Raw genomic sequence first — 14,054 nt, 5'->3', positions numbered from 1 at the left:
GGCAATCCCTCCCCTGCCTCCACCCCAACCCATCCCCACCTGTTTACCAAAGAAGGACCAAAAGCAGATGTTAGTAAATGTCAGAAACCAAGTTTATCCCCCTACCACTCCAAACTCCAGTTAAAGTATTTTGGCCTATAATTAAGTTTGCGCCTCTTGAAGAATGAGGACTGTACAGAAGAGATTTGTTAGCACGGAGTGTTGTGCCTATCAGTATGTTAGCCTGAGTTCCAAAGTCATCTTGAAAAAAACTTAAGAGGCTTGGTTTTCTTGTGAAATATTGTGTTCCCCAGATGTCATTGATATTACATTATTTGGTCTGGTCATCTATTGTTTGGATAGAAAATGCAGAATTTTTTTGTCTTTTATAAGCTTTCTTTAACATAAGCAGCAGTCTCTGGTAAGGTAGTATTGCTATGCATTTGCATTGTTATAGAAGTAAATTATGGATTCTGTCATTCAAAAGAGAATGCTTTATAAATCAAGTAAAAATCTCATAACTAAGACAAATAAGTTGTGTTTAAGTCTTCTGGGGCCTCATATTCCATACTTTCCGTTTTACAGCTCAACTTGATGTAATTATTAAAGTGTAATTCTCTTTTCTTTTTCTGTGTACTGTTTTTGCTTTGTACAAATGTCATTAGTTTTCCAAGACAAAGCTTAAGAAAAGTTATTATATGTAAAGGACAGTAATATAAGAGTACAAAGGCAGGCAGTAGTTCTTTATCTGTAGATTGGCAGAAGATGCGCCAAATACACAGCATTCTCTCCCTCACTTCCTTCCTCCCCACTCTCACTGATAGCACTCAATGTAAATGATGTTAAAACTCGAAATTGTAACAATGGTAAAAAATCCTAATGTATTCCTTTTCTTTTCATTGTTTAAACTGATCCATTGTTTGGAACTCCTGACTATAAGAGACAGCCCTCATTACAAAGCTTTTTCGGAAGGGGTTACAGACCGCGTTCTGTGCAAGCGTCTATGGTTGTGTTTGCCGCTCATCTGGAAAAGCTCTCGAGATGGGTTTGCAATCCTGAGGTAACCCGGCTCAGCAGGCTATATAACTGTCCCAAAGCATGGGAATCAGAGCATTGGTCCTAAATGGGGACGGTGCAGGAGGAGGAAAAATGGTTCACGGAGAAGGAAGGTCAGGAGTAAGTTATTGAGACCTGGTGGTGCTGGGGGGGGGGGGCGGGTGGTGCAGGATCTCCAAATGCAGCTGCAGTTACTGACGGAAAGCCCCGAAATTCCAAAGAGGGAGCAGAAGTAGAGACAGAGATTTACGATCTGAGCCCGTGCAGTGATAGGTGAAACTTTACAAGAACTTTGTTTCTCCAGGGAAGGGAGATTAGAGAGGAGAGCAGAGGATTAGGACTGAGTCTTGGGGAAATCTTAATGGTAGGGCGTGGGAGGAGGAAGAGGAACCCCCAAGTATAAACTGGCATGCTTGGCCAGCAAGCATCAGCGCTCCCCGCAGGGTTGTTAACTCTGAGCCAGAGAACCTCGGTCACACTGGGTGGAGGGTGGAAAATCTAGGGACTAAAATCCTTTGGACTTTGCTTTGGTGCAGGTTGTGGTAGGTGTAAAATGAAGCTTATGTTTTCTCACAGGAGGCACATTAGTGGGGTGGGGGGGAACCCTCCATTGTTGTGTTTTTGAGCACATAGAAGGATTTCCTGCCAGTCCTGGTATGTGCTGAAATGATGTAGCCGTTCCTAAGCTACTTTTACAAAATCAGAACGATTGGGTTAATTCCATTCTCAACTCTTCCTACCAATAAATGCTTCCTTTTCCAGGATATGCAGAGGAATGTAAAGGTACGTGGAAAGTAAGATATGATTCGATTTTCTAAATCATTTGATTTGGTTAAAATGAAATTGGTCATCGGGAGAAATGAAAGGATGAAACTGACAAAAAATCATGGCTCCTTTCATTTCTCAAGCTCTGCTCTAAGTTATGTTCAGTTTCTTATCATGCATGCATCGGGGTTTGTGTTCAGTGTAGCTCCAGAAAGTTTTGAAGGCCACACCTTGACTCACAGTGAAATTATAGGAATGCTTTAATGACAAGATAACTCAGTGTGGAGGCGTGATTGTGGAAAGGTTTAGCCATCTGAAGTAAGGGAGGTTCCTAGCATGTGTCAAAAACGCTTGATGAACTAACCCGTTTCTCCTGCGGATTCAGGTGGCCTGGGAGCTTACATTACACTCTTAGGTACCCCCCCAAAAAAGCTGCTCTTTTTCTCCACCTCTCTCTCCCATGTAAAGAATTTTAGCATCGGTGGAGAGAAGAATTGCTTGCAGTTGTGCTTATCTGGAAAAGATTATGGGGAGCCTGGTCATACGAATGAGAGGTTCAATAGCCTCTTTGGAGAGTGCTGGCCAGTTAAAGGAACACAACAGGTCACATTTGACATTATGATAGATCTCTATCCATTGATGTCCTTTGGTACCACATAGTAGACACCATAATTAGCAGCAATGTCAGCATTTAGGCAACACCAAAGGCATATTTGATTGCCCAGGACTGACATATTATCCTGTCTGGGAGTTCGTAAAGCATCAATAAAAAAAAAAAAAATTGAAAGAGCCGAGACTCCAAAATACACTTTGGTCTCAATTATCCAAGTGATCTAGGGCCATTGCCTCCGGAACCTAAGGAACAACATGACTCTCAGGTATAAAGATTTATTCTTTGATGAACAACAGAATGCCAGGGGATTTCAAGATGTTTCTCATGTTGTATGGATTCAGGAAAAAGAACTTTAGAACTGCCCAGAAAAATGGATCTAAAATTTATCAGGTATATTTATGTGCATATAGTTATCTAACATTTTCCCTTAATTTTCTTGATGGTTTCTGTATACAGATCCAAATCCTAAATCTTATTTAACATGCATGATTTTACATGTCAGGAAATTTTTATTAAATCTGTAACATTATGGGAGTATCATAGTATTCCTAATATTTTATGTTTAAAAGATTTATTTATTGAGAGAGAGAGAGTGGCCGTGGGGGGCGCAGAGAGAGAGGGAGAGAAAGACTTTCAAGCAGACTCCCTGCAGAGCGAGGAGCCCGCCCTGGGGCTCGATCCCACAACCCTGAGATCACGACCTGAGCGGAAACCAAGAGTTTGGCCCTAAACTGACTGTGCCACCCAGGTGCCTCCTAATATTTTATGTTTTAAATATAATTTGATGCATATCAAAGTAGGGCAGAGCAGAATGGCTAAGAGAATGGGTTCTGGAATCAGACCAACCGGGTTTTAGTTCGAGTTTTGTCACTTTCTAGCTGTGCCAGTTTCTCTAAGTGTCAGTTTCCTCTCCTGGAAGGTGGAGATTAAAAGGGTATCGATCCCAGGGGATTGGTACGAAGCCTGTTAATTCGTGTGTGCAAAGTGCTTATTACAGGAATCCACACATGCTTGGGACTGCATAAACTTTTGTTACTTTGTTGCCAGATTTTGAGAAATACCAATGCACATTCATCTAATTCTTCATTTTCAGGGTCGCTGTGCCAGAGAGAACTGCAAGTACCTTCACCCTCCTCCACACTTAAAAACTCAGCTGGAAATTAATGGACGCAACAATCTGATCCAACAAAAGACCGCCGCGGCCATGTTTGCCCAGCAAATGCAGTTTATGCTCCAGAATGCTCACATGTCATCACTTGTAAGTCACGGCTGTCTTTGAGAAACTGCGTATATGTGTCTTTTTTTTTTTTTTTTTAAAGAATATAGATCTATGCCAGAATCCCCTTGCTGGGCTTTTGGGTGTGATGGGTTTAACACCTGGGTTGCATTTACCGTGAATTCAGTTTATAGAAGAATAGCAATAAAGGAGTAAGGGCATTTTAAGATGAGGAGGAGGTCTGATTGTTATTACAGGTAAACCATTGAATTCTCGCATATTAAGCCAAAGAAATTTCTTTGCTCTTTCATGGCGGTTTTGTTACTTCTTAATGGCTTCTTATTTTGAAATAATTATAGGTTGAAGGAAAAGTTGGCAAAGACAGTACAGAGAGTTCCCATATTACCCCTCGCCCAGCCTCTCCCTCTGTTAATTTCTTATGGCATATTTGTCAAGGTGAAGAAACCGACATTTTACACATTGCTATTAATTAAACTCCAGATTTTATTTAGACTTCATTAGCTGTCTCTTTAGGGTCGTCTTGCTGTTCCCGTGTCAAATCCAGGGTACCACGGACATTTATTTGACTCCTGTGTCCCCTCTGTCTTCTGGTCTGCGACCGATTCTCAGTCTTTCCCTGTTTCCCATGACCCTGACATTCTTGCGGAATCCTGGCCAGGTATTTGATGGTGGTTTAGCTTAACCCAGCCACAGAGTTTCCCTCTGCAGGAATTAAAAAGATGATGTCGCCATTCTAGACCAGCATCTGGTATTTTTATAGATCAATGAGTTGAAATGGATCCTTGACAAAGTAATTTTGTCCTATTGAAAATTCATTTTGTCCTGATACCTTACAATATAAAGTTGCAGTTTAGTCTTAGAACTTCCATTATTGAGATACTAATTGGAAAGGGGTATGTTGTCTTCATCTGTTACCCATTTGGTCAGTGACTATGTAGTAAACTCACTGAAAGCTAAAGACCATATAGCTTTTCTGCTATGTCGTATTTAGATGGGTACAATGAAAATGTGGTCTCAGCAAAGCCTATTTCATTATAAAATCGATTCTCAGAATTCAAGGAAATCCGTGTGGACAGGGCAACCCCTTCACTGGTACATCTTTATAGGTAGTCGGCGGCACTGATGAGTCGCTGAAATTTCGCACCATGATCCTCTTTTTCCAGAAGGTCCAGACAGCTTTAAGTAAAATGAGTAGATTTCATCCCCCATACTAGAAGTTTGCCAAAAACGTTTGCCTTAGAACTCAGTGCTGATTAATTACATTGATAAATTAGTTCCCAAAAGGTCATCAGTGAGCTCTGAGCTCTTCTTTGACCTTTCATAATGCTTCATACGGTTGAACTCCTTCTTCCAACCCTTTTGTTAGCTTTCACACAGTGAACTGTTTTCACTCCTCCCTGTTTCTAAAGGGATAGGGAAGAGAAGGTGTTCTAGATTCTGGGAATAGCATGAACAAAACCACAGAGAAATGAATGTGCATGGTGAGTGCAGAAAAACGTAAACAGTAGGGGAATAAAGCAAGGGAGCTTTTCACCCACCGTCACTACCACTCGTGGCCTCTCATGGATGTCCCAATTTCAGAAGGAGCGAAGAATAGAGGCCAGATTGTATTACACACCTGAGCCCAGCATGTGTTTTTTTTCTTAGGTCAAGAGATAGCACTGGGGCATCAATCAAATGCCGGGTTTCAGGGAATCAGAGAGCAAGGCCTGGGATAAAATGGGGGTAAAAGCAGAAGGCAGACTATTCATCTTCTATTCAGCCTCCAGGACAGTCTTTCCATTCCCCATCTCAACCATTCATGCATTATTGATCATGCCGGCTCACCCTGGAGACGAGGGAGTGGCTTTTTTAAGAGTCCAATAAGAGATCTGTTGAGTTCTCCAGCCTCTTGTGCTTTCTAATTGAATTCTCCATGCTTTCTGTAATACAATACATTTCCCTTTTTTTCTTCCATGAGGGTAATTTCCAATTTCAGACTGCAGAATATGACTGATATGACTCACAGGAGTACAATTTATTTTATAGCATGTCGTAAGATACAAGACATTACTTAGAAGACCCCAGGGAACAATTGGAAATTGCTTTTCTACCTTGTAGATTATTTAACAATAGCTGTTGTGATGTGATAAACTGATAAAAGATTAATTTCTGCCGTTATTATGTATACAAAAAACTAACCCCAAGATGATTGATATGATCCCATTTTGTGGTCTAGAAAGCTTTGTAGGCGTGTTGTAATTGCACTAGTGTGAGCAATTTTAAGTGACATTTACCAGTCTGATTTGAAAGAAATGCTCTTTATTATGGATCTTGATATTACCGTAGAAGTAACATATGATTTTACTTGATTTTTCTGGTACCTACGCTCCCCAAACAACTCTCTATCCCTTTTAACCCCCCACCGCCCTGATAATCTGATTCTTCTCCGTAGAATAGTCAAGCCTTTGTTTAAATTTCCAGTCCTGATGTTTAGATGGTTGCATATTAAGCCCCGTTTGGTGTCACTGGCTTGAACTTCACATCTTTCCACAAAGCATACTTTGATCTGTTTCTAGGATACCAAGAGAGCACATCTGCTTTCGGAAAATTGAGTATGGTTTGCTTATTATGAGCCCCAGATAAAGGGAATGTCAACCTAAATGGGATGTTCAGTGTGACTGAACAATGAATAAAAGCCACACCTAGTCAATTTCGGGGAATGCTTGCCGTAGCAGGCAAGTTTGTTCACTGTATTTAACAGGTCTGAATTGATATTTGCTAGTATAAAATTCTACCCCTGAAAGCTTTTGTTAGCTTTATTAAGGAAGTTTAGCGAGTGAGACAAGAAGCACGACTCCCCAGTGTTTTTCGATGCCATTAAGAGATAGTTTCTGATGTTCACAGAAAAAAAAAATCATGTATAAGAACTCCCCCTGGCATAATTAGGAGGCAAACAGGAGCCCTGTTGAAGAATTTTAAGGAAATCAGACACACTGGATTGCTCTTAGGCAAACTGATGTTTTTAAATTTCAATTTCACAACCAGGAATTTTCATTACGGGAGGAAGGGTTCTCACGGATGGATGTAATGTTTGCATATGTGAAGTGCATATGGTGTTGTCAGACGATTAGAAACACTTCTGATTTAGACGTTTTGCATAGTCTAGATCTATCCATGTCTAGTAAACCCCTTTAGTTTCTCTCTTTGAATGCGGTGATGCACGTGGAAACAGTTCTTTACACGCAGGTGAACTTGACTGACCCAGTCAAGTGTATTCACCTGATGATTTATAATAGAGTAAACCCCTTTAGTTTCTCTCTTTGAATGCGGTGATGCACGTGGAAACAGTTCTTTACACGCAGGTGAACTTGACTGACCCAGTCAAGTGTATTCAGCTGATGATTTATAATAGAGGTTTTGGGTTCAGCCGTTGGGGTGTGCCAAGTCCCCTGGTCTGCTGTTTTTCGTGACTTGCAGTCCTGCGGCCAAGTTAGGGTGTTTCAAACCACAGAGCCTATCAAAAAACGGGTTCCACTCCAGACCTGTCCTTCATTGCAAACAGTATCATCTAGTGTATGTCTGAACCCTCCCCACCTTTTTACATAATTTCTATAATTCTGTGTACCAGATACATTTCCCATAAACAAACTCATATGTTTATCTGACATTAATATAGCAAGGAATGTAGGTTGAGGTAGCACCTCAGAACCAAAAAGGGGGAAAGAGGGAGGTTCCAGCAGCTAGGAGGAAGGGAGGTACACGGACAAGGAACGATTTCTAAAGACTAGGAATTTGAATGCTTTTCTCCCTTAATTAAATAGGAGCTATAAAGTATTGTATTATTCCACGGGACTTTGGACTGCAACAGGGTTAAGCAAATAGAAGCTGAGTTGCAAAGTAATTTATTTGCTTTCTCATTTTAGAAAATGTTAAGTACTTCAGTGTTTCAGTCATTAAAGACAAAGGATAGCATCCCTCCTTAACTGTGGTACCTTCTACATTTTGCTGATTCCCACCAGAGTTACAGGTTTTCTAGTTCACAGAGTCCACATATGGTTCATACACAAAACTAACTTCATTGGCTAAAGCATCTGCTATCTCCCTATTGTCATGGCTCTTTTATTAAAGGTTATCATGAGGGGGCGCCTGGGTGGCTCAGCCGGTTAAGCATCTGCCTTTGGCTCAGGTCATGATCTCACAGTCCTGGGATCGAGCCTGCTTCTTCCTCTCCCTCTGCCTGCCCCTCCCCTTCACACATGCATGCACTCTCTCTCTCTCTCAAAATAAATAAAATCTTCTAAAAAAAATAAATAAAAGTTATCATGACAAAAGGTGGGCAAGCCATTTTGTAGATTTAGTGGAAAAGGAAACCGTGTTCACGTTCCAGATGACCAGTCTCATGATCAGTACAGAAATTACAGTGCATTTTAATGAAGGTTCTCAAGAGGATTTTTCAGCTTATCTACTCTCTAAAGGATAAATGGCGACATTTTGTTCTTTCATCTTGATATGCTTACATCTACATGTTTTGTAAAGTGCTTTTTGCAGAACGTTTAAGTTGGTGACGACAGGCATTACGTAATTATTAGGTCAATATGCTCCTAATATAATTATGACTGTCGTTATCATGTGACATTCCACATGGACTGAGGTCGACTACATCACACCACAGGAGTGTGCGGAGTGCAGCTAGCCCCAAATTCCTGTGGATTTTACCATGTTTGCTAAAAGGTTAGCCAAGATTTCACTTTCAGATACAGCAACTGAAGCCTAACATCATTTATTTGTTCAGCAAATTGTTCCCAGGGGTAGGCTTACCTTGAGGTTAGTGAAGGCGCAGGGCCCCTCATTTGCATGGTCTCCATCCAAGGCCCTGGGAGGAGCCCTGCCCGTGTATTTACAATGTGTAAAGTTTGCAAAATACATTTGTGTACTCTTTGTTCTTAAGGCTCCCCTCCCGCACCCAGCTGCCTAAACTTGAGGCCCTACAGATCCTAGATCCACTCCTGATTGCAATTACTGGTGCCAAGTGGAGACATTATTCTGGTCCTCTCCCTAGGCTGTGTATGTCACACAGCTTGAAGCTCCTTTTATAGTCACGCAGAGTAAGTCCCACCAGCAGCAAGTTTGCAGCCTTGCCCCAGCTCTGTTAATACACAATGTGAAACCTTGTTTGTTCAAAGGTGAACTGGAAATGCTACAGTTTTGCAGCTGAACAGGGATCATTTGTACATGATATCTTTTATGATGCCCCATTGCTCCGATAGTAACAAATCTCAGCATTCTCCCGTTAGCCTCCCCCATATATTCTCATGGGATAAATGCAACATAATCTCCTCTCCGCCCATTTCGTGTCCTTCTCCTGGGGCTGCTAAGCTCCAGTAGCTAGAGCCTGGAGCTAATGAGACCATGTGGGCCTGTTAGCGTCTCTGTTCTTGATCACAGTCTAAGGCATAGCAAACTATCCCAGACCTGCTTGTTGATCACAGTGAGTTGAAGGCAGGAAGTTTGGAGGGCTCTGTGAAAAGCTTTTTTTCTGATGGAAGATAAAGCAACAGCAGTGGCCAACAAAATCAATGCCTGACAATCTCACCCTATTGGGGATAGTTGTTTTTTTTTCCTTATCAAAACCATCCCCTACAGAGTTCACGAGAGAGGGCCATTAGGAGACCTCGAGTAAAGCCTGTGGTTGCCCCCAGCTCCTGATTGTGATCTTAAACTGGTTCCCCCCAAACGATCCTATTTTGCCTTAGTATACTTTATGCATCTACTACATATTTTTTTAAAGATTTCTTTATTAGAGAGAGAGAGAGAGAGAGAGCTCACGAGAGCGAGGTGGGGCAAGAGGGGCAGAGGGAGACGGTGAGAGAGAACCTCAAGCTGACTCCCCACTGAATGTGGAGCCCGGAGCAGGGCTCGACCCCACAACCCTGAGATCATGATCTGAGCCGAAATCGAGAGTTGGGCATTTAACCGACTGAGCCACTTAGGCACCCTACATCTACTAAACCTTTTGAACTCTTCTTTAGCTGGTCTCTGCTCGTAACCATTCTGTGGATGCCAGTCATATTAACAATCCGCTAGTCCCCTGGTACCACACATTTTGTAATAAGAAGTTGCATCTTTTGGTCTGTAGTATCACTAAGCCATTTTTTCCAGAACTCTGCATTGGATACCTTCTGCTACTGATGATTTCGCCACTCCAGTTTAAAAATGCACACGTGGGGGCGCCTGGGTGGCTCAGTGGGTTGAGCCTCTGCCTTCAGCTTAAGTCATGGTGTCAGGGTCCTGGGATTGAGCCCCACATCAGACTCTCTGCTCGGAGGGGAGCCTGCTTCCTCCCCTCTCTCTGCCTGTCTCTCTGCCTACTTGTGATCTCTTTCTGTCAAATAAATAAATAAAATCCTTAAAAAAATAAAAATGCACACATACGGGCACCTGGGTGGTTCAGTGGGTTAAGCATCTGCCTTTAGCTCAGGTTAGGATCCCAGGGTCCTGGGATTGAGTCTCACATTGGGCTCCCTGCTCGGCAGGGAGCCTGCTTCTCCCTCTCCCTCTGCCCCTCAACTGCCCCCCCCACTTGTGCTCACTCTCTCTCTCAAATAAATAAATCAAAAATCAATCAATCAATCAAAATGCACACACACACATATATTTGTGTATGTTTGCACGGGCAGCCACGTGTGTATAAAGTATCCCGTGCTTCTCACCCTGTTTGATCCAGCATTTCCATCTATGTGAAAAGACAGTTTGGGAGCAGCCTTCTGCTTAAAATCTCCCTCAGCAAAACTGATGGATTTATTCAATCTCTGTGCTGCCATTTCTGATCCCTGAGTGTTTCTTTTGTACGGTGACGTTTGAATTGGATTTTTCTAACTGGTAAACCTAAAAGTAATCAACGGCTTCGGAATCGGTTTTCATGCCACTCAGTAAATATTTATTGAGCATCTACTCTGTGCCAGGTATTTCAGAGGGTATGCGGTAGATAAAAAGATAACCTAGAAACAGTCTCTACCCTCTAGGAATATATGGTCTAACAATAGGAAGATGGTGAATTCATGTTCTTGTGATTTTCTTAATTTCTGATTTCTACCTGATCTTCTGTATTTTTTTTATAGCTTTGGCCTTTTCTTCTTTTTTTCCCCCCTCTATAGAGTTCTCTTTCTATTAGCCATGCTAGGTTTTGCTTTAATTTGTGTTGGTGGTTGTGGTGGCGTTGGTGGTAGTTTGCTGAACTGTTGATAATCCTAACCCTTAGCATCCATTTATCCTGGACTCACATGGAAATGTTTATAGTCTTCAGGCTTCTTGGAGCTTCTTTGCTTTTCTCAACGCTTGTCATCCCCCCCCCATCCATATTTCCTTCAATACCCTTTGTTAAAAATTGGGCAACACTTGATCTCTTTATACTTTTCCTTTCCTAGTGGAGTACTGGTTAATTGTCGCTATTATTACACAGTGGCTCGCCAACAAATAGTTTTTAGGTCAGCCCTTGTTCACTTTTGAGGAACAGTCAAAATTGCCTTGCCCATCTAAAGAAGAGGTCATTTGCCCTCTTGTCAGATTCATACCTGCAGTAAGCACGTGGTGTTATGCAGATCTGTATCTAGGCGCTCCATTCTAAGTGCTGGCCGACTTGGCAGCTTCTCGTCCACCAAACACAGGCTGATCCAGACCACGACGTGTCCTCCCTTGCACTCTACATTTTACACCTTGCACACTCACACTCCTTTGCCTGCCTGCCTACCTGCAGTGCTTCCTCTTACTTGGACACATTTGCGATTAAGATCAGAAAAGCCAGACCTGGATGACAACAATTCTTCACTTTTGACCCTTGAATTTTTTTTTTTCCTAGCTCTCTCTTGGGCCCCAGTGACTTATTCATTAACAGGTGTGATTAGAACATAAACACCACTATCAGCTTGCGTCTGTTTGCAAAGTCAAGTCTCTATTATTAAGGGACCAATTAACTAGTCTGGAGGTTCCATGGGCCCCTCGCAGTGTGCCTTTTGGCCATCTCAGTCCCCGCAGAACATCACTCGGAGAGCGTAGAGACGACCCAGCAAAAATCTGAAACCAAGATTATTCAGTTGTGCCCCACGTGAAGTTAGTCACGTCTGAGGGAAATGAAAATTGTACATTTCAGTGTGTTTGGGGATTATCTAAGTACAGAAATTCATATGGTGACAGCAAACAGGGCTTCCTTTTATACTATATAAATGCTTGCCAATGAGCAATAAAATTTAGGTATTATGAATGCTAGTCAAAGTTAAGAGTGTTATTTTTCTGGTATTAAAATCAAGTCAACAAATCATTACCAAATGTTTGCCATCCTATAAAAGAAAATGTTTGGTCATCCACCTCTAGACAGGAGCTCAGAGAGAGAATGCCTCAGTTACGTTGACTTCAGGCCAGGATTAGCCTCAGTGAGTTAAAGTATTTTGCATTCATCCAAAGATAATTGTAATTGACTTTGGATATTATTGAAGTAGCTACAAACAGACCTAAGCTATTGGGCAGACACAAAGATTGCTTTAGCATAGCATTTCGCTTCTATTTCTTTGTACTAGATTGAGGGATAACCCAATTTAAATAATAAGTTAACATTCCTAAAATGTATTTCAAGCATAGTCTTTTATTAAATTCTATCCTTCAAGACCCAAAATGTGGAGCAATGCTCCTAAAATTTTACCTTTACAAGGTTCCATCTATCTTCCCATTCTTAATCACCGAGTAGTTATCGTTGTATAAAGAAATAGTTAAGAATCCTAATTTAGTAACAATTTAAAAATATTTTAGTGAATCCTGTAGTATTAGTTTCAACTTGCAGAATCTTGCCAAAAGTATGAAATTTCTATACGTGCACATACAGAATTAGTGCTTTACTCCAGAGACTGACAGCGTGCTTTACTCTTTGGAATCCTCTAGAATGAGAGTCGGCAATGGTTTCTATAAATGACAAAATTGTAAATATTTTAGGCTTCGTGGGACAAGAGGCAAAGTTGAGGATATTATCTACAACTTGTTGTTAATACAGGTCTCCTAATGACACTGGAATTTATTTAGGGATGCTGAAATATGAATTTCATACACTTTTTATGTGTTATGAAATATTATTCCTCTTTTACTTTTTTTCAACCACTTAAAAATGTAGAAAGCATTCTCACCATCTGGCCATCCAAAAGCAAGCAGGCCAGATTTGGCTCAGGGGCTGGGGTTTGCCAACCTTACCCTAGAACATAAGCTCTTCGATAGTGGGTAGTCCAGAGCCTAGCACCAATGGTGAATTCCACGAGGGCTTTAAATTTCCTGAGGAGTTTCATAGACTAGTCCACAGCTTTCCAGGAAGTCCAGGATTAAGGCAGACTAGGGCCCATCATTCTAGAGACAATCACTGACTTTTAAGAGGCATTTCCTTAGGCTCTGGAAGTCCAGGATTAAGGCAGACTAGGGCCCACCATTCTAGAGACAATCACTGACTTTTAAGAGGTGTTTCCTTAGGCTCTGGTCATTCCTAGGTACTGTGCATTCGCTCTTGGTAATTCCTACCCTAGTAGCTAATACTGTTAGAGACACTGAGGGTAAATAAGTGTCTAGATGATCTTGTTATTCATGAATCAGTTGTGTCCACCATTCTTGTTGGCTTTTTAAGACTCAGGGGAATCTGAAATTCCACACCTCTGGTTCTCAGAGGGAAAACCTTCTGATATTTTCAAATATTTAGGAAATAATTTAGGTTTGAGTGAATATCTGAAACATATTTAAAAGTGTCCAGACCATTTCAGGCTATAAATAGAAATCAGATTCAACCCACTAGGAATTTTTTTTTCTTTAAAACCCCATGGATGGGTTCTTGTTCGCTCCCCTGATGGGAAGGACTATAGTAGAGGTATAGGCAGGATGAAAGTTGCTTATTAAAACTGAATGTGTGGGCCATCGGGGTGGCTCAATAGGTTAAAGCCTCTGCCTTCGGCTCAGGTCATGATCCCAGGGTCCTGGGATCGAGCCCCGCAATGGGCTCTCTGCTCAGTGGGGAGCCTGCTTCCTCCTCTCTCTCTGCCTGCCTCTCTGCCTACTTGTGATCTCTGTCTGTCAAATAAATAAATAAAATCTTAAAAACAAAACAAAACAAAACAAAAACTGAATGTGTGAACTTGCAGGCTGCTTAACAGGTAGCTGTTAGCCAAAGCTAAGCCGTTCAAATTCATGAAATGGAGTAGTTACTGTGGGGCAGAGGTGGTGGTGGGAAAACCAAAAATGTCCATTTGGAAGTAAATAAGGGTGGGCCCAGGTGGCTCAGTTAAGTGTCTGCCTTCAGCTCAGGTCATGATCCTGGGGTCCTGGGTTTCAGCCCCGGGGTGGCCCCGTGCTCAATGGGGAGTCTGCTTCAGGATTCTCTCTCCGTCTCCCTCTGCCCCTCCC

General features: G+C 41.8%; 1 protein-coding gene across 4 annotated transcripts in view; it reads left to right on the top strand.

Moving 5' to 3' along the window:
* The window catches only part of MBNL3 (muscleblind like splicing regulator 3), a gene marked incomplete at its 5' end in the record, with an annotated part of 66,032 nt that overhangs the window by 32,106 nt on the left and 19,872 nt on the right, over window positions 1-14,054 (top strand). For all 4 annotated transcript variants that reach the window (XM_080795456.1, XM_080795458.1, XM_080795457.1 and 1 more), the window contains one exon: window positions 3,507-3,671. In XM_080795456.1, the coding sequence (XP_080651582.1) occupies window positions 3,507-3,671 (165 nt within the window). The remainder of the gene's footprint in view (window positions 1-3,506; window positions 3,672-14,054) is intronic.

This window comes from Martes martes (assembly GCF_963455335.1).
Source record: "Martes martes genome assembly, chromosome: X".
NCBI lineage: Eukaryota > Metazoa > Chordata > Mammalia > Carnivora > Mustelidae > Martes > Martes martes.
Note: the sequence above shows the minus strand (reverse complement) of the source record. Positions and strands in the feature narration are given on the sequence as shown.